The 18911-nt window shown below is 40.7% G+C and overlaps 1 protein-coding gene across 3 annotated transcripts in view; it reads right to left on the bottom strand.

Annotated features, from left to right (window-relative positions):
• The window catches only part of pald1a (phosphatase domain containing paladin 1a), a 49932-nt gene that overhangs the window by 17922 nt on the left and 13099 nt on the right, over positions 1-18911 (bottom strand). For all 3 annotated transcript variants that reach the window (XM_079333957.1, XM_079333958.1, XM_079333956.1), the window contains exons 5-18: positions 18727-18891; positions 18474-18634; positions 17893-17968; positions 16927-17081; positions 16716-16815; positions 16116-16220; positions 15705-15800; positions 15457-15591; positions 15127-15243; positions 14543-14722; positions 14252-14449; positions 13568-13708; positions 13382-13453; positions 10782-10922 (exon numbers count right to left, since the gene is read on the bottom strand). In XM_079333957.1, coding sequence (XP_079190083.1) covers positions 10782-10922; positions 13382-13453; positions 13568-13708; positions 14252-14449; positions 14543-14722; positions 15127-15243; positions 15457-15591; positions 15705-15800; positions 16116-16220; positions 16716-16815; positions 16927-17081; positions 17893-17968; positions 18474-18634; positions 18727-18891 — 1842 coding nt within the window. The remainder of the gene's footprint in view (positions 1-10781; positions 10923-13381; positions 13454-13567; positions 13709-14251; positions 14450-14542; positions 14723-15126; positions 15244-15456; positions 15592-15704; positions 15801-16115; positions 16221-16715; positions 16816-16926; positions 17082-17892; positions 17969-18473; positions 18635-18726; positions 18892-18911) is intronic.

The following is an 18911-nucleotide window of genomic DNA, read 5'->3' as shown; positions in this document are numbered from 1 at the left end:
CATGCCTTCAAGACCCAATGTACAGAAAAGTCAAGTATACAAGCCGACGTTCAGTCCAGTCCAGTCCTATTTAAATAATGCATAACATGAACGCCACAGTGGATATATAATCAAAAGAATGCTTTTTTCAAACTTGTGTTGAGAGACACATACAGTACATAACACTCACAGTTCAAATGGATTTCTTAAGTGACTCATCCATTAGAGACGACTGCACAAGTACATTCATCAGAATCAGATGATCTGTACGTTCTCTAATTCAGGACAGATCAAACCGTGTTTGTCACGCTCAACTTAACAATGTCAAACTAAGTCACTGAAAGCTTTATAATGCAAAAACAGCTTTAATGAACGTGAACATTAGCAGCTCCTTTTGCTGCTTGATTGTAGAGATGGCCTCGGGAGTTTTCACAAAGCACACCAAACGCAGCACCTTTCTCCAGTACCATTTGTCCTTTTGTCCAAGTCCACTTTAACCCTTTCATGCATGGCTTATTATAAAAGCAATATCTGTATTATTATTTCATTTTTAGTACCAAAATAGACTCGGACAGTGACAAGTCAGGTAACATCGAACAGGTGATGCCCTGATTCGTACAGGCATGTTCACCTTGTGTGACGTTAGCACCCGTGTAAATGTTCAGTTTCAGTCAAGTAGTAGAAGCTAGTTTGGAACATTTTAAGAAAACTACAGAGCTGACCATTGCTTAGACACAGCTCTAACTGTAGATTCAAAGCAGACTATTTTTAAAATCAATGAAATCCTTTCCAAATCCATATTTTGTGTCAAATCAGTGTCTGTGTAATTAGCAGGATATTGTATAGTGAGTGGTTTGTCACAGCGTAGGAAACCCCCTCAGGGTGAGAAAAGACCTGCTCGACCTTTACCACTGAGAGAGGACAACCCAATAAATATTATTCTCCAACTGTGTGCTGAATCCAAAATGAGGATTCCTCAGGCCAAAGAAGCTGTGATCAATTCTGTGATGGAATTATCGACATTCTTCACTGAATCTCAGTTCGCTTGGATTACTCTCCACATTACTGTGAACGACAGAAGTTACTTTTCTTATTTTGCTTTGAGAAGCTAATATATAATTATTGCTCGCACTTTAAGTGTTATTCAAATATTTGGCATCTTTTTGCGTTTATTTAACAAAATAAAGGAACCAGGGAACTGCTTAAGAGAATAATCATCACATTGTTTTTAAAAAAAAATATTTTTCAGGCTTACCCCACAGGTCTAAATATGTTCTGTTTTTGATGTGATGCAATTTGTTTTGAAAAAGCTGAACATCCAACCACCCACTGTGCTGCCTACCAGGTTAGCCAGTAGCAGAGAAATCTAAGTTATATGTCATCTGGCTTCAAGCTGCAGAATTGATCTTTATAGATCAAGATGGTGCCTCGACTTTGTTTTTTTTGTTTTTTTAAAGAGGGGCCTTTGGAGTTGTGTAGCAGAAAGTGAGAGGAAGGCTCGAGGAGATGCCTTCATGTTAATGGTTTCCACAGATTCCAATCCTACGTCTGACTTTTTCCAGTCGCTTAGCCCCACTACGCTGATTAAACCATGAAGCCGAGGTTGAGGTGGATTTTAGGGGCAATCTGTGTCCGTCCACATACTGTATACACATCAACCAGTCTGTATCCAGCTGATTTGCCATTAACAAGTCTGCACAACCAGCCATTGGCTTTTTTATTACGTCACAGGCAAAATATCGTAAATTCTGATCTCTATCAGAGGATTTAATTTTTCATTTCAAAACAAAGTATTAACGAGCTTCATTCAGAATACAAGTGCCTAAATCAAAAATAAGCCCATTTTTTTAAAAAAGGAATTCACTGCATCATCTGTAGTTAAGGCATTTCACTGGAAAAGCTCAATTTCCTCGCACAAAGACGAGCAGAAACGCATCACGTGTCTGCTGAGCAGAGATTAGAAAAGCCACACGAGGAGACGGGGCTCATCAACGACACAGACTGGAATATCTGCCCACATTAACCACACGCATTATGGTACAGCCTGCGCGTTCACATGCCTGGTAGCGACTCCCTCTGAGAATCAATCATTTACTGAGCTATAAAAATATTTTGTGTATGCAAACCCCCGACACGGGAGCATTAAAATGACATGTCCTCGAGTGAAAACCATTCAAATGTGCAACATTTCAAAACCGAATGGAGCTCTTCTGATGTAATGGTACTCTGGGTCACTAATTCGATTATGTATTGATGGGCTTGCTAACAGAAAACAAATGTATTGATGGCTTTCTTAATCCAATTTAGAGAGTCAAAGAGATTAAAAGAACTTGTTGTTAGTAACTGCATATAGTCACAGCTGTGCAAGCAGTTCCCTGCCACTCTAATCAATGCGCCGTCCTCTAATACATTGCTTCAGGAGTCTATTTTTTGACAGAACTCACTACAAGCTGGACAGAATAGCTCAACCCAGAAAGGAAGAAAGACAATTATGTACAGGAGCGTCTCAGCAATTTCAAAATAGAACACAACGTACGTAACACTAGATCGTACATTTTCTCTCTCTTTCCCAACACGACATCAAAACAAGCGGCAAATTAACCCCGAAAAATTGTCAGTTGCCCCCTTGGATTGCCAAAAGTCAACGAATCAAATGCTCTAATCCATGGCTGTTACAGGGTTTTATTTGGTGCACTTAATGTACTTAATAAGATGACAGGATGTCAAACCTGTCTTTCTACCTGAATGAGCTAATTTTGACGGGTACAGTCCTCCACAATATAAAGACAGCTATCTTGTTTAATAAGAATTGGTTTGTCGACATGCATTCAGGTTGTCACTGCTGCACGGATACACCTCAAATTGGACCCAGCGGGGCATAGGAATCACCGAGATTCTTCAATGTTCCCGCAGAATGTTTTGACCTGGAAGTCGAACAACAAAACGTACAAAGGAGAGAGCTAGGAAGAAAACAAGGCGAACGTTTAAACCTTGTGAGCGACAGAGCGAGAACCACATACTTTTGGACAGACGAGGAGACACAGTTTATGTTGTGAACGCTGAGAGAGTTAAACAACCGTCTATAGTTTTGTATGTGAAAAAATAGGGCAACCAGAAAAAAAAAGTCCAATGGTAATTGGCTGAAAAGGGCAAACTTCAGTAAAAAAAAAAAAAAAAAAAAAAATTACGTTTTTTCAAAAGTTGTTTAACCTAGCTTACACTGGCAGTTAAAACTAATGTCAACCTGCAATAGGTAATTTTTTTTTTTTTTTTTTTTTACCTCCAACAGCTAATCCAGGAAACAGCAGCTGTTAAGTTAACAATGACCTGAAATTGTCCCTTGATATTCATTGGGTATTTATTCTCTGTGGACCATAAGAGATGTGATCTATTGTTTATGAAAAAATTATTTGACATGAAAATTGACTCATGGTTTAACTGTTCTGGCTGGTATTTTGTTTACATAAACTTGGGAAAACGGGATATTTTGCACTTCCAATCAGTAGTGAGTGACATATCTGTTCTCCTTGACATTTGCACGCCTGCACCTCCAGAATCTGTTGAATTCTAATTTTTCTTGTCAATCAAAAACAATGCATGTGTTTGGGTTGTTGGGTTGGTGAATGAGCACATAGCCATTAGCCATCACACTTCAGTGACAGTTTTTCTTAAGCCATTACGGCACATGAGCTAACCATTTTGAAATGATGACTATAAATGTTGTTATTGGCAAGACTTTCACTGAGAGTCATCAGTGAAAACGATACACCCAATGTGTGGAATTCATTAAACAAATCCAAGATGTGTGAACAAAAACATGGAGCCAGGCAAGACTTGGACCAGCCTCATTCATTCAACCTTTTTTGTTTTGGGCTCTGAAGAAATGAAACCAAATGTTGCTGAAAAAAAACAAACCTCAAGGGCTTTCGTATTGGAACTGTCAAATCCTAAAGGAGCTGCTGTATTTTATTCTGTTTTCTATCAACAAAGGGATCTTTGCCATTAAAGACATGAGTTCCAGAAGCAGCAACACGTGGATTTTTCGCAGGTGTTTCGGTTCCTGTAAGTTTGGAATATATTTAGGCTATGAACCTTTATCGTGCACACTGTTTACTCATGCTGAGTTTTTAAAAGCCAGTACAAATCATTTGTATCTGTATCATCCACATGTCCGACTTTAAAAAAAAAGACTTATCAAGATGATGAGGATGGTCTGAATGTTCCTGAGTGACGGGGAGAGCTGTTGGCACTTTGGGAGTAATTATGGCGTTGTTAACACAGGATTCATCTGTTGCTCAAACTGTCCTCACGTATGAGAGACGGCTTCCCAAATGGGGCGTTGTAAAAGTGCAATTCCTAGGGGCACGTCAGCCCAGGCACGACTTCTGCATAACCCACATGGTTGGCATTTAAGTGGCTTCCCTATTGGGGTTGTATTCCCGTAGCTATTTGTACGCTGCCAGGAGCTAAAGCTAGTGTGAAAGCTCCGATAAAAAAAGGTGGACCTTTTACTCGTGAGATGATCTGGTGCTTAGCAGGATCTGTCAGATACCATGACCACAGCTACTGGGGGCATGTTTAAACACTCACGCTTGGTTTCGGGAATAGTTATTCTCGGTCTGTGGGCCTTGGGGCTAAGACACGTCTAGTATGTGGGGGCAGGAAATGTGCAGCCCGTATGTGGCAGTACTTGGTAAACTCCTGGGGCAAGTGGTTAAGAAGGGGGATGGGGGACACTCGGGAGGTCAGGCCAAAGGTGCAGGCCAGGGCAATTCTGTGTTCAGAGAGCAGCAGGAAAACATATTTGTTTCTAGCATACAGAACATGTTATATGAGAGAAGGGTGACTCACAGAGAGAGTGGGAAATAAATAAACAACCAGATCACGATAAAAGAGGATTTTCACTGAGACTGCAGTATTACAAATTTAAAATACGGTTAACTGAATGTGAGAAAAGAGACACTACTGGAATACTAAAAAAAACAACAAAAAAAAGACGTATTTAATAACACGTCACTCAACAGAAAAAAAAATTCCAAAATCTTTTATGGAACACTTCCAGGAACCATTAGTCCAGTCTTCAGACATGTTATCCCGATGATTTCTGGATCACACCAGTCGCAGGATATAAAATAACTTCCACTACTAGACACCCACGTTGACATTTTCTGACTACTACCATCAGCATGTAGGCTACACGTCAGCTCGAGCCGACATCAGACACAAATGTTCCAGGAAGCTGCCAGATAAAAGTCTGGTGGAAAATGTTGGCAGTTTGTGTTCACATGTGAACCTTTCAGGAGCTTTGGGTGAAAACATCTTTATATTTGTAAACTTCTTCTCACATTTAATTCTTCGAGTATAAAACTTTACTTCTATCGGGGGTTTTTTTCTTCTTTCATTTAGGTTGTGATATTTGTACAGCAAGCATCATATATCAGTACTTCTTAATGACCTCTAAATCACAGAATTGGTTCAAGAACTGTTAGGCTATCCAAAAATGATCCAAGTGTCAAAGTGTGCTAACATGTGCTAGCATTCGTAATACTGAGCTATAAGTCAGGTTAAACTTAAAGCTGTGGCTGCAGAAGAACCTGGGTGTATTCCTCTGCGTTACCAGTGCATGTTGTTCATTTACACTAAATAAGTCATGTAATCTTAACGTCTCTGACATGTGCTAACAGGGATACTAATTAACCAAAGCCTGTAAACACTGGGAAATACTTACTAACAACTGAATTAAATGACTCCCTGCTGCTATTCACAGCCGACAAGTGACTTCCAGCTAATTGCTCTTGTAATATGGGCCGACAAAATACCAGAGCTGGCTAATTAAAACATGGCAGCTGATACTTTTCTTCAGGGATTAGTGGACTAGAACAATTATGGATTTAAAATAATAACGGGGGTAAAACAGAACAAACCCAACAAGATGCCCATTTCTTGTTTGCTAAAAGTAATTTAAAAAACTACAACTAAATAAGCCCATATAGCCTACTGCACATTACATGTTAATTGAGCCATCAGCTACAGCCAGTGATCCGGTTGCCGTCATGTTTTTTACTAAAGCGGGTGCAGTTTGGACAACAGCCTTGAAATAAGTCCTACTTTATAATGACAGTTCTAAATGTTTTAGAGAAGTTCAGATTTAAATTACAGGCTAGTTTGTGGTTCTGATTGGTTTCAAACATTTTGTACACCAACATTATACGAGTTAGGGTACATTTGATGACTGACCGTTGTCGGATAACAACCAAATGCAAATTTAGAACAGCATGTGCACCGTTCTGATTGTAGACCATCGCTGATGTTAACGATCAGCTCCATTGGAACAACAGGGCAACGAGAGTGAAAATTGGAGCTACGTGGTGCCTTCAAGTGGAGCAGAGCAAGGTGGTCGCAAAAGTTTGAATTTTAAGTAGTCTTACAAGTATTATAATTGCACAAAAGTCATTATGTTTGACGCAGGGCAGTGCAGCAGGTGATTTTCCCGCTCCGGATGAAAATGTTCATACATTGGAAACATGATAACATAGAATGAAACCTGTCATTAAAATAATCAAACAGTCCACTACGGGAACCAGCAAATACTGTTCAGGGTCTAAATAAGCAGAGGAATCAAACATGACGGAAAAAAGATGCTGTTAGCAACAATGACGGCACTTCAGCAGCTCTGTGTTGACTGTGACACTGAAAGTAAGAAGGCACATTACACACTCCCTGGATGTATTATATTCATTAAGTCATGTACAGGCAATGGAAACTCTAAAAATAGTGGGCTGTTGAATAGAAACCGAGTTGAAGCAGCTGCAACCCCCTCCCCAGCTCACTAAACCCCTCTGGAAAGTCACCAGAGATGCTTTATTTACCATTACATGCACTGCAACACACATGTACGTATAACTGCGTCATAACTCAAGAGTTGAAGCAGTAACTGGGCACAGAGATTTGATGTTGTCCATGTCAAAACCACTCAGCTGCATGCACCTGCACAGATGCGATTCAGTCAAAATAAATCATTTCGTAGACGTCTGCAGCAAACACAGCTATTGGCATTGGCATGTGAGACGCTGGAAATTATGAATAAAAACAACAACCTCTTGCTCCCGCTCCCCCCCCCCCCCACCTCCCGCCCTGTGCTGGACTCTAAATAAAAGCCTCTTTTCAGAAGCTCCGAGGCAACGTGCACGACAGCGCAGGGAGAAGAAGAAGAACCTGTCTCTGGTTCAGGTAGGCTCATTTTCCTGCCAATATTTCCCTTGGCCATCACCTACTCCATCTTGTAATTGGCCCACTTATGTCAAGTGGTCGTCCTAATTGAGCAGAAAACGTTCAACACAAAAACCCTTGGTCGTAAATTTGGTATCAAAGGTAGCTGTGATTGAAGGGCTGTACAGTGAGACATGTGGTCTGTTACATCATGACTGCCTTGATTGCTACTTCACCTATCTTTACAAAACGTCTTCTTTTTTTTTTTTTTTTAATTCCTCACTTGTCGTTTTTAGTAACATTCACGTAGCTGTCAAAGCTGCAGTGGTCCCGTCGTTCGCTGTCAACCCAGTTCCTCCCCAACTTCTTCTTCTCATAAGGACATCCCCGACCTCTCCTCAAGAAAACCTGCTCGCTGCATTCTCCTCTTTCCAAAAATATTTTTCCACTGCTCCGTCCAGACCATGAGGGCCTTTCTTTGGACACACATGCATAAAACACACACACACACACACACACACACACACACACACACACACACACACACACACATCATGATTTATAGCTAATTCAGTCTATTTCTTTGAATTTTACCTGTATAGGTGAAAAGCTTTTCTATTTTTCGGGGGGGGGGGGGAATGTTTCTGTTGCTGTTAACCCATTTAAAATGAAAATGAAGAAGTTTGGTTTCTGAGAATGACTTATTATCTATTATAGTTTCTCTCTTTTCTGTTAGAGCTCTCCTGAACATTTTCTGTAGAAAGAAATAATTCAAAGTATTCAGTGTATACTATTCTTGTGGTAAAACAAGTCCAACACACCTGTGGACAAACAGGGCATTTATCTTCTTGAAATTGGTAACCAGTGGAGAGAAAATGACTCCTGAGTAGGGGAAGAGAAAATAAACTCTCCATTAAGATGGCCCTGATGCTAGAGGACAGCGCTACTTCACGCCTGGTTGGCTGTGAAGATTTACAGGCCCTTCATGAAGAACCCATCCTTGCCCCTTAAACCACCCTCCCCTTTCCCAGGCCCCTCTGGGAGCTGGTGGAGGGCTCGGGTCCCAGTGTAAATATATATTTTTTTCTATCAAAGACACATTTTCCAACCACTGTCAAATGGGAGGAGGGTGCTTTAAGTGGGGGAAGGCTACGAAAAGTAAGAGAGAGAGAGAGAGAGAGAGAGAGAAATGGAGTGGGGAGAAATTCTCCCCCTCTTCTTCCTCCCTCTTTCCTCTGCTTGCCGATTTCTAACATCTGGCACTGTTTATCACCTGGCCGGCTGGTTGAGGCAGGAAGAAAGAGGCTGAAAGGTGCCAACCGGAGGTCTAACATAGCAGGGTTACATTATTATCCAGTTTATTTATTACTATTCCTGACATTTTTGTGTAGTTTTAGTTTATTGTTTCTATTGCTATTCATAATTAAGTGAGATCACATGAGTTAAGTAAGGATTAAAAGTCTGAAGAGAAAACTATTGCATCTAATGTTTGAGTCAAAATTGAATGAGAAAAACATTCCGTGAACTTCAATGAGCTTCTGACTGTTTGGATGATAATACAATGTTCAGCTTCATTTATAAATACATACCTTCCCTGTTTTCACACACAGTCAGATTTTAGGTTTAGTATCATCTGTCATTTTTTTGACTGAGTTCCTCATAGACATATGTCCATCGAAGTCAGGGTTATAAATTTTCCCTCTCAAAAAGTGGGAGGGTTCTCTTGAAATCCAAGATGGAGGACTAATGACGCGTTTTGTCTTTAATTGAATGGCTACGTCCAAAGATTCAATGCATGTGATTTTAATAAAAACATATTTTTATGAAACTCCATTTAGAGGGTAATAATTATAAGATAAATTCCATTAGTTTATTCCAGTGCAGCTGCTGAGAGCATACCATTCCACTTAAAAAAATTGACAAGCTAACTAGTTTACTTTCATTTATGCCTTTACCTGAAGCATTGGTACGCTGCATTGTGTGTTAAAACCATCAACTCTTTCAACCAATCAATAAATCAATACGTTAGATTCTAAATAGCAACCAAAGGATGTATTTTGATTCTCACTGCTTCTTCATACTCATCATCATAAATGTAAATAAATAAGGAAATCTGACCTAGCATAAAAAGTCCCAGAAGTCCGATGTAAACACTATTACTGATAGTAGTTTGACTGATAACACCAAAAAATAAGAACCACATTTAACCTAAATGATCCTTCTCAACTCTTTAACAAGGCAAGTTTGTTATTTTAAACAAGACCACAAATACACATATGGGTAGAATATATAAACAAACAACAATTTTAACTTTAAAAAAAAAAGTTTTTTATGAATATCCTAAATAATCTAAAGGAAAGCTGATAGAGAGCCTTTTCCTGGAGCCTGGCATCAGAAGTGACAGACAGAGAAAGAAAGAGAGTGGGGAGAGAATATAGGCGAAAGACAAGGTCCACAGGACAATGAGGCCCATTGATAGAGCGGAGACAGGACCGGGTGCCTCCAGCACGCTGAGAACGGCTGACGGTGCACAGAGGCACAATGATTACAGTCTGCATTACAAATGGCTAAAACAGAGCCGTGGTCCCGCAGAGGACACGGCATCAGGAGAGACCTTGTCTAGATAGGCCTCAGAAAGCCCAATCTCAGCTCAGTTTCTTCCCATTAAGCCTTGATTACAACACAAAAGATCTGAAATATCAGGAGCTGAACTTTATGCCTTTTTTTTACATGTTTGGTTGAACAATGCAAAGATCAAAATTCTCTAACTTATATGTTGTTACTTTCCCAAATTTCCGCTTTGGGGTTAAGAAAAAAATAGAAACAAGGGTATTCTGAAGGAAACATCCTCTCCATGGACCAAGCACCAAACCTGGGGAGACAGAGCCTTCTCCATCGCTGCCCCCTCCCTCTGGAACTCACTCCCCAAACCCATCCGTTCCTGTACTCACCTCCCAACTTTTAAGACCATGCTCAAAACTCACCTTTTTAAACTAGCTTTAAATACATAACTTCTTCTTTCCCTTCTTTCTCTTTATGTTTTTCTGTCTTTTGCTGTTTTTAACTGTACACTGTGATTTTTACATGTAAAGTGCCTTTGAGCTCTTGTAGAAGCGCTTACAAATAAAATGTATTATTATTATTATTATCATTATTATTTTAAAAATTCCGCTCATGAGGGAACTTAATGTGAAGCCGCTGTTACTGAGATGATATATCATTAATAGCCCATGGGGTACAATATAACTAAACATTGTGTTTATCGTGTGTCCTTGTGCTTTATTCCACAGAGAAACTCTCTCATTCACTTCTCTTGGATCCGAGATGCCGGGCTGGGAAAGACATCTTAATACGTTCTTGACACCATCTATGGGGACACGTGTGTAACTGCATCTTAACCCTTGCTAACCCGCGGACACATTCATGAGTAAGCAGCGATCGTTCTGTTTTGAGTGACCCTCTTTAGAGTAGTACGTCGGAGGATTCATTTGTTATCTATTGATGAACGTTTTTGTTTTTTTTACCCGTTACAATATTTGACATCCTGTGTCTAAGAGACCAGGTAATGAGCACTACAGGGAGCTATGCCTTACCTGTCTGTACGTGCAGATGATGATCTCCCTCAGATGGTAGTGCATGGGGGTCATGGTCTCGCTGACAGAGTCTAAGGCCATATCCACCTCTCTCTTCATCCTGTGGCCGTCGGGGAGCAGACGCACCAGTTGCATGACGACCTACACAACAGAAATAGACTCTGACTACACAGCACGTTTCCAGCCAAACAGCTGTGACAAGCCTGTTAAACAAACACCGATAACTCCATCACGTCTGACTCCCACCAAACGTTTCCCCTCGGTATTCCAATTAGGGACACATCAGCAGTAGAAAGTTGGAGTTTTAACATCGTTTGCTTTTTATGGGCAAATTCATAATATACTGCAGACAACTCTCGCACAGACCAACATGTACTGAACTCTCTCCGTTTCCATCTTATTCATTTATTTTCAGGTGGCTGAAAATGACCTTCAAACATCGGCGTTGCCATGGCAAAGGTTCACCTGTTCTAACCTCTTTGAAGTGTTTTTTGTGATATCAGCTTTGACATTGACTTTCAGAGTTAATTCTTGACTTTTGTTGATGAAACAATCCGAACACAAAGTCCATCTCGCAGCTGTTCAGGCTCCTTGATCCTCCCCGTGTTTAGACTACGATGTCAATTAGGTTCTCGAAGGGCAAAAAAAGTTTTCAAATCCCATCCGTTGAACTTTTTTTTTTATATATTTATACTTTAACACCTGTGTCTCTTTGATGTCATTTTATTGTAATATTGTGTTTACGTTGAATGAAATATGCTCCTAAAAAGTGTTTTTCTTGCCTGGAATTTGTTTGTTTCAATGCATTTGATTGAGATTGTTATTGTTGATAGATTCATATATCTACAGTGTACGGGAAGTATTCAGACCCCTGTATATTTCCCACTCTTTGCTTCATTGCAGCCATTTGCTAAAAATCTAAATGTTCATTTTATTTCTCATTAATGTACACACAGCACCCCATCTTGACAGAAAAAAAACAGAAATGTAAAAATTTATTAAAAAAAGAAAAACTGAAATATCACATGGTTATAAATATTCAGACCCTTTGCTGTGACAATTATTTAACTCACATGCTGTCCATTTCTTCTGATCCTCCTTAAGATGGTTCAGCTCCTTCATTGGAGTCCAGCTGTGTTTAATTAAGCTGATTGGACTTGATTAGGAAAGGCACACACGTCCATATAAGACCTTACAGCTCACAGCACGGGAGCAAATGACAATCATGAGGACGAAGGAACTGCCCAAGAAGCTCAGAGACAGAACTGTGGCAAGGCAAAAAGCTGGCCAAGGTTACAAAAGAATTTCTGCCGCACTCAAGGTTCCCAAGAGCCCAGTGGCCTCCATAATTCTTAAACAGAAGAAGCTTGGGACGACCAAAGCTCTTCCTAGACCTGGCTGTCCAGCCAAACTGAGCGATCGTGGGAGAAGAGCCTCGGTGAGAGAGGTAAAGAAGAAGCCAAAGATCACTGTGGCTGAGCTCCAGAGACGCAGGAGGGAGACGGGAGAAAGTTCTACAAAGTCAACTATCACTGCAGCTCTGCACCAGTCGGGGCTTTATGGCAGAGTGGCCCGACGGAAGCCTCTTCTCAGTGTAAGACATGAAAGCCCGAATAGAGTTTGCCATAAAAACACATTAAGGATTCCCAGACTATGACAAAGAAGATGAGACCAAGATTGAACTTTTTGTTTTTTTCTCATGTGATGAGAGGGGTCAGAAGGTACCAAATATGTTAGGATGTGAGCTGAAAGCTTCAAAAAGCTGTAAGGAGTTGAAGAAGAAGAGAGTGTCATGGTAGTAAATGTTGATTAAAGCCTCTTAAAGAAAAATTTAACAGACTAGCAGGTGGCAAATTCTCTCAAGATGCATAATCCACCTGTGCATGTCTAACAGGATGACCTTGTTTTCTACCTTAATAACACCAGTACCACAATGTTTTGGACCTCACATTCATTGTAGCACCTCTTTGGCAGATAAAGCAATGGGGAGTTCAACATCCGTCCAAGGCTGAATTGGAGGCAGACAAGGTTTCCGTGGCGACCGCTCTGTGTATCCCAGAAACTGTGATAGGCTCTCTGCTGTGATTGGCATGTGGTATTGTGTGCCTACAGAGTGTGGCCTCTTTCTGTGTGTCCATGTTTGCAGGATTTAGGACGAGGCCAGCAGGTTCCAACCACTACCTCATTTTCAAAACTCTGAATAGAGCTGCTGAGAGATTCTCTTGGTTCAGAGAAGAGGAAAATACACGGGTGCAGACTTAGAGTTTAGAAAGCAGTCCCATCAATTCATAATCTGTTTGGGTTTGTTTGCTCTTATTTTCATTAGCATGTATTCAGGTTAAGTCTTAAACTGATCAAATTAAATTTCAATTTGCAGTTATATCATTTGTCTCGGTGTAAGGAATAATTTGAAAATGGTTATTTGTAGAGCAGCAATTCTAAAATTCGAACTAGATAAATCCCCCTGCCAAACAAAAGCTTTATTAAAAAGCAGTTCTATATTGAATTTTTTTTTTTTTTTTTTTAGCTGCAATTCTGCAATTTTTGATAATATAAATAGAATAAAAAGTTATAATACGTTAACACACAATTTTGCATACCTCAAATTCCCCTTTCGTGTACTTGGCATCGGGAACACTCACAATCTCGTCATCACCAAACTCTGGGAATCCCTGTAGGCAGAAGGGACCAAAGGGTATTTTACTATGAAAAAACATTGTAGACAAGTCAGCAGTGTTATGTTGATAATACAGAAACGCTTAAAGATCAGGATGCAGAATTCTTACATTGAAGTGCCAGAGAGTCAGAACAGCAACAACCATGCCGGTTGTGGTCCTGCCTTTGCCATTAGAGCAGTTAAAAACAAAGGCAGAGTGAGAGTCCTCAGCCAAGGAGCTCTTCATGGCCTCCAGCAGCTTATCAAAATCCTTTAAAGAAAAAAACAAAACAAAAAAACAGTTCATGTACAAAAGAAAAGTTGATGCCTTGCATCTATAATTATATCTATAATATGAATCTAAAGAATCTACTTTTTAACTAATTAAAAACACAATTATATTAGTTTAACTTCACGTTGTGCAACCTAAACTTGTTATTGTGTAGTGAAGAAATCAGTGCAATAGTTTCATTCCTCACCACTAGAGGGCGACTAAGGCCTATTTATTGCCACCTTTCTTTATGTCAAAGATCTACCAAGCTAACCAATAAGTATTTCTCCATCTTGAACCAGCATGTGTGTACTTACAAATTTAGCATTGTGAGGACCAATGAATACTTAACCAACCTTAAAATCGAGGAGATTTCATTTTAATATGCAGATGTGCAGGTTTAGATTGACGGATGAGCGTCATGTTCATTCGGGTTAGGGGCACGAGAATCAGGTCTTTAAATTAGTGCCCTCACAAGCACAAAAGGACAAGTGTGTGTGTGTGTGTGTGTGTGTGTGTTAATGTATCCTTGCTCATCTTTACCTCCTCCCGAGGTGCGCTGCAGTCGAGCAGAGGGATTCTCTTATAGACGAGGCCTTGGTGTGAGCTTTCGTGCTGGTTAAAGATCTCCTGGACAGTCTGGCAGCTTTTGAACATCTTCATCTGTTTCTCCTGCTCCAACGTCACCTCAAGCCACTTCTGAGCCCGCAGGACCTCCTCCTTCAAAGAGCGCTCCAGTTTCTACAGCCCAGGAGGAGACACAAGAAGAACGCTTTCACCTCAACCACGACTGTTACTGCGGGACCGTTACTTTGACCCAAGTGTTCACTCTACCTCAATTATTTGTGGGGCCGATGACTGGACAGCAATGGGCTGGTCCTGACACGAAGGCTCCCTTGGTGTGAAAATCTGCCCGTTTGCTTCAAGCACCAGCTCCTCCTGCAGGTTGACCCACAACACATGGCTGTGCTTCCTTTTCTCATCCGTCAGATGAGCCAAAACTGCTCCGCTGGCCTGCACATGCAGCGACGCAAGTTTATGATTAAGATGGCAAAGGAACTGTATGTCCGGCTCAAGCATCCTAAGGACTCATGACTCATCCTCATGACTCATTCCTCTCGAGTCTATTTGTACTTGCATGAATATTCATAACAGCAGGGATGCATTTTACAGAAGAATCCAAATATCCCTTTTCTGTGAGAATTTTCTGTGTAAATAAAGTCATAGTTTCTTCTGTTTGTTCTGCCTTAAATATAGCTATTTGAACACCAAATAATCCTCACTAGATGGGAGTGGTAGTCAATTGAAGAAATAATACCTTCCTCGATCCTTTAAAGGTAATGTTGAATATTGATGTAATTTGAAGTATTGTCTGTTTTTGAATGAATACCATGACAGCGTAAGTGAGTATGACGCACCTCTGACGTTGGCTGAGCCACTCCATACACAGGCATCTTAGGCACTCGTCTGAAATTGACCGCCTTCATCTCCTTCACTGTGCTGAGCAAGTCAGGAGCCAAATGCTCGTCAGCAACCTGTGCAGAAACATGTCCTCGCCAGTTATTCATCAACATATTTGCACAGTGTGTTTTTAAGATATACATGATTGCGTGAGACGATATTAAGAGAAATGTCTGAAGAAAAGATGTGGAAAGCTTTCTACTACAGGGTAAGTGTGTCCTCAGTCAATGAGGGTTTGAGTTTGCATTACAGATTTAAAAATCGACATCAATGCCTGATTTTCTTACCAGGATCCGAGCTCCTCTGGTCACCAGCTCTGCTGGAGCCGACAGCTCTGATACATTCATGCAGGCCAGTAACCTGTACAGCCATGCGTTGCAGCACATCCACTGGCTGAAGTTGGAAACAAACGAAAGAGGATACTGCAAAAAAAAAAAAAAAAAAAAAAAAAGAATCAAATACAGTTAAAACTCTAAAATGTACTTTCATGGGTTGTGGCATTTTGAATTTAAACGTATCCCTACAATGTCTTTACCTGTTCGTGTAGATATGCATTAAATACAATCAAGTAGAAATAGCGCTCCAAGCTCTGCATGGTTCTGTTGAGAAAGTAGTCTTTGGTACTGCTTCCCTAAGAAACAGAAATGTATTCTTAGATGAGCATCACTCTCTGCAAAGTCTTTCACTGTTTCTGCTGTAATAGCTCTTCTTAAACTGCATGAAAGATCCTGATCATTTCCAGACAAGCGAGAGAGAAACAGTCAAAAATACTCTTAACGCGTCCTTGAGTTACATCCACTCGAGGACTTTCTGAGGACTTCTTGAGCATCATCACCATCTTGATTTCTGGCTCATATTCAAACGTCATCTGCGTTACTTACGATCGACTCTTAAGAGAAAAACACGGGGGTTTTTTTAAACCACATAAAAAAGGACTACTTCTTACCTGAATTTCATAATCTTCTCCAATCCCTTCCAGTTTACTCTTGTTCTCATATATTGCTTCTTTTATGTTGTGCATTTCTGAACACAGGACGATTGCCTGGTCAACCTGTCAAAAAGAAATGTTCAATTATTTTTGGTCCGTAACAATGAAATTTAAACATCTGACCTTATTAATATAGTGATATCTCAACAAATAATAATTCAATGGAGGATATATAGTTAAAGACCCCCTCCTGAAAACATTGTGCAATAATTGGTGCACCATGCATGTAGTGAAATGCCTTCATACTGTATTCTGCTTGCAAGCACGTTTTCACCACTCAGTTAGAACTATAAAGACATCAAATCCAACAACATAAACTGATAGAAAGGCAAAAAAACTGTCCTTATAAACCAATTTGGAGTAGACCTCACAATTACGTCACAAACAGTACATTGAACAGCTTCCTCGGGAGTGAGATATAAAACATGAATACGTACAGTGTAGTGTAAACTATACATCAAGAGAATCTCAAACAAATTGCTGTTAAAAATGACACGCTCCCCTCTGTGACTTTTTCTTGAAGCACAAACCAAAAGGAGAAGATGGGGATCTGCTCACCTCCTCCATGACCTGCTGCCCATTAGGCAGCTTGTTGATCAGAGTCTGGATGACCTGGAACAGTGGTTTATGCTCTGGAGCTGCTGCTGCCTCCTCAGCTCTGCGAAAACAGAAATCAAACAAAGTCAACCTCTGTCTTATCTAGCTTATGAATGAATATTGCAGTTAATGAAATTAACTGCATGTCCTGTGATTCTACTCCGGTTCTTACTGAAGCTCTGGTTGTGAATCTCCCCTCAGACGGTTCATGACCAGTGTGCCCAGGATCATGGCGAGGTTTGTGCGTCCCACTCCAACCTGGCAGCTGAAGAGCAGAGCAGGCAGCCGCCGGGATGCATCGTGGCCCCGAGACAAGCTGGTGCTCTCCTAAGAAAGAACGACAAAAAAATAAGAAGAGAAACTCCAACAGAGGGCTGGATTTAAATCCCATCACTTTTAAGAGTGACATGGCATTAAAGTGTGATAAGGATGAACACGTTTTCTTGTTGCCCAGTTAAGCATAAATATCTCCTGCTGCAAATCACCAAACAAGTCTTCTTGATCCCTTGTGTGTTTTTGTTTTTTTTTCAAATATACAAGTTAAAAATTAGGGAGCAGATTTTTTTTGTTAACTTTTTTAAACTTCCGGAACAGGAAGTGAGGGAACATCCAGGAAGTGGAATAGTGCTGGAAAATCTCTCCAGAAGGGAACCCTGTGGAGTCTAGTGATGAATGAAAAGCAGAAAAAAGGAAAGGTTGAATGTTGAACACTGTTCCAAGGGACGACAGATACGTCTTCCTAAGTCTGTGAACTAAACAGGTTTGCTGCTCGTCAGGGCAAAGAAAGGACAAAACAAGAGAAGTACATCCTGTGTGAGTGAAGGGTAGAACGGAAACCAGACCAGAGATATTAAGTGAGTAGAGCCTGAAGGTGTCTGCCATTTATTCCACAACTATCATCCTTATTCATGACTGACAGCACAGGCAGGACTGAATCGAAGGCTACACGTGGATGCTAAAAAAAAAAATAAAAAAAAAATAAAAAAAAAATAAAAGTGAGCAGATCCAGAAGCTCTCTAAATATTCCAGTCATTTGTAAGTTTACGGCATCGCAAAAAAAAAAAAAAAAGATCCCACAGCCAAATACAGTTGATTTATTAGGTGTAGAGTTGCGATGATTGGTGTTTTTAGACCTTACCCTGAGAATGTTAACAAATGCGTCAAAATCTTCTTCGAGCGGCGCTCCCTCGGTTGGCAGTGGTAATCTGTAGTACCTGCAATGAAAGAGGATCGTTACCGCCAGTTGTTCTGTCGCCTGTGTTGTGTCAATATTGCCTTTATATAGGTCATAGCATGATGTACACACACACACACACAGAGGCAAGCATCTGACTGCTGAGCTCCCCTCGTGTTCGTGTTTATGAATGTCATGAAAGTGAACTGATGGTAAAAAAAAAAAGCACCGCTGTATTTCCAGACTGTAATAAAGCGTCTGCTTCTTTTTTTTTGTTTTGTTTTGTTCTGATCAGCTCATGACATCTCAGTAAAAGCTGACGCTGCTGATCAGATTACAAACAGGATGCTGCAATCTTAGATTTAAAAAAAACAAAACACACACCTCCTCCCGCCTTTCTAAAAAAAACCCCAAAAAAAACAAAAAACAGAATGGCAACAAGCATTTGCACGAACAGGCACCACTATTTATAACCTGCCCTGCTTTTTCTACAGCAGGCAGACGTGTGTAAAACTGCTGTGTCATAAAGGAACAAAGTAAACAACCTGTAGGTCGGCATGGTGAACATGGGCCTCTTGTAGACCTCCTCCGTCACGTGGATGTCCTCCTCACACGTGATGGTGATCTTCTGGGGCTCGTCTTTGAAGAACTCGATGTCGTTGTAGACGTAGAAGAAGTTTTCGTTGAGTTTGGCGAAGTCGTGGAGCTGTCGCAGGAGACATTGCAGGGTTCGCTTTGTGTTAGCCGCGTTCGTTTCTGAAATCTGGGTGTTATGCGCGATGCTGAGTCATTCATCACCTCCTTCCTGACAGTGAGCTCCAGGCTTTCCACCAGCTCCTCCTTTTCCAGACCGTGAAGGTTCTCATGCAGGTTTTCTTTCCTCCTCGGGGTGTACGGCACAAAGTCGTCGTCCTTGTGCAGGAAAACCACCGGCTCCTCTCTCACACAGACAAATATCACCTCCTGTTTGCGAAAGCATAAAA

The sequence above is a fragment of the Symphodus melops genome (assembly GCF_947650265.1).
Source record: "Symphodus melops genome assembly, chromosome: 21".
Classification (NCBI taxonomy): Eukaryota; Metazoa; Chordata; class Actinopteri; order Labriformes; family Labridae; genus Symphodus; species Symphodus melops.
Note: the sequence above shows the minus strand (reverse complement) of the source record. Positions and strands in the feature narration are given on the sequence as shown.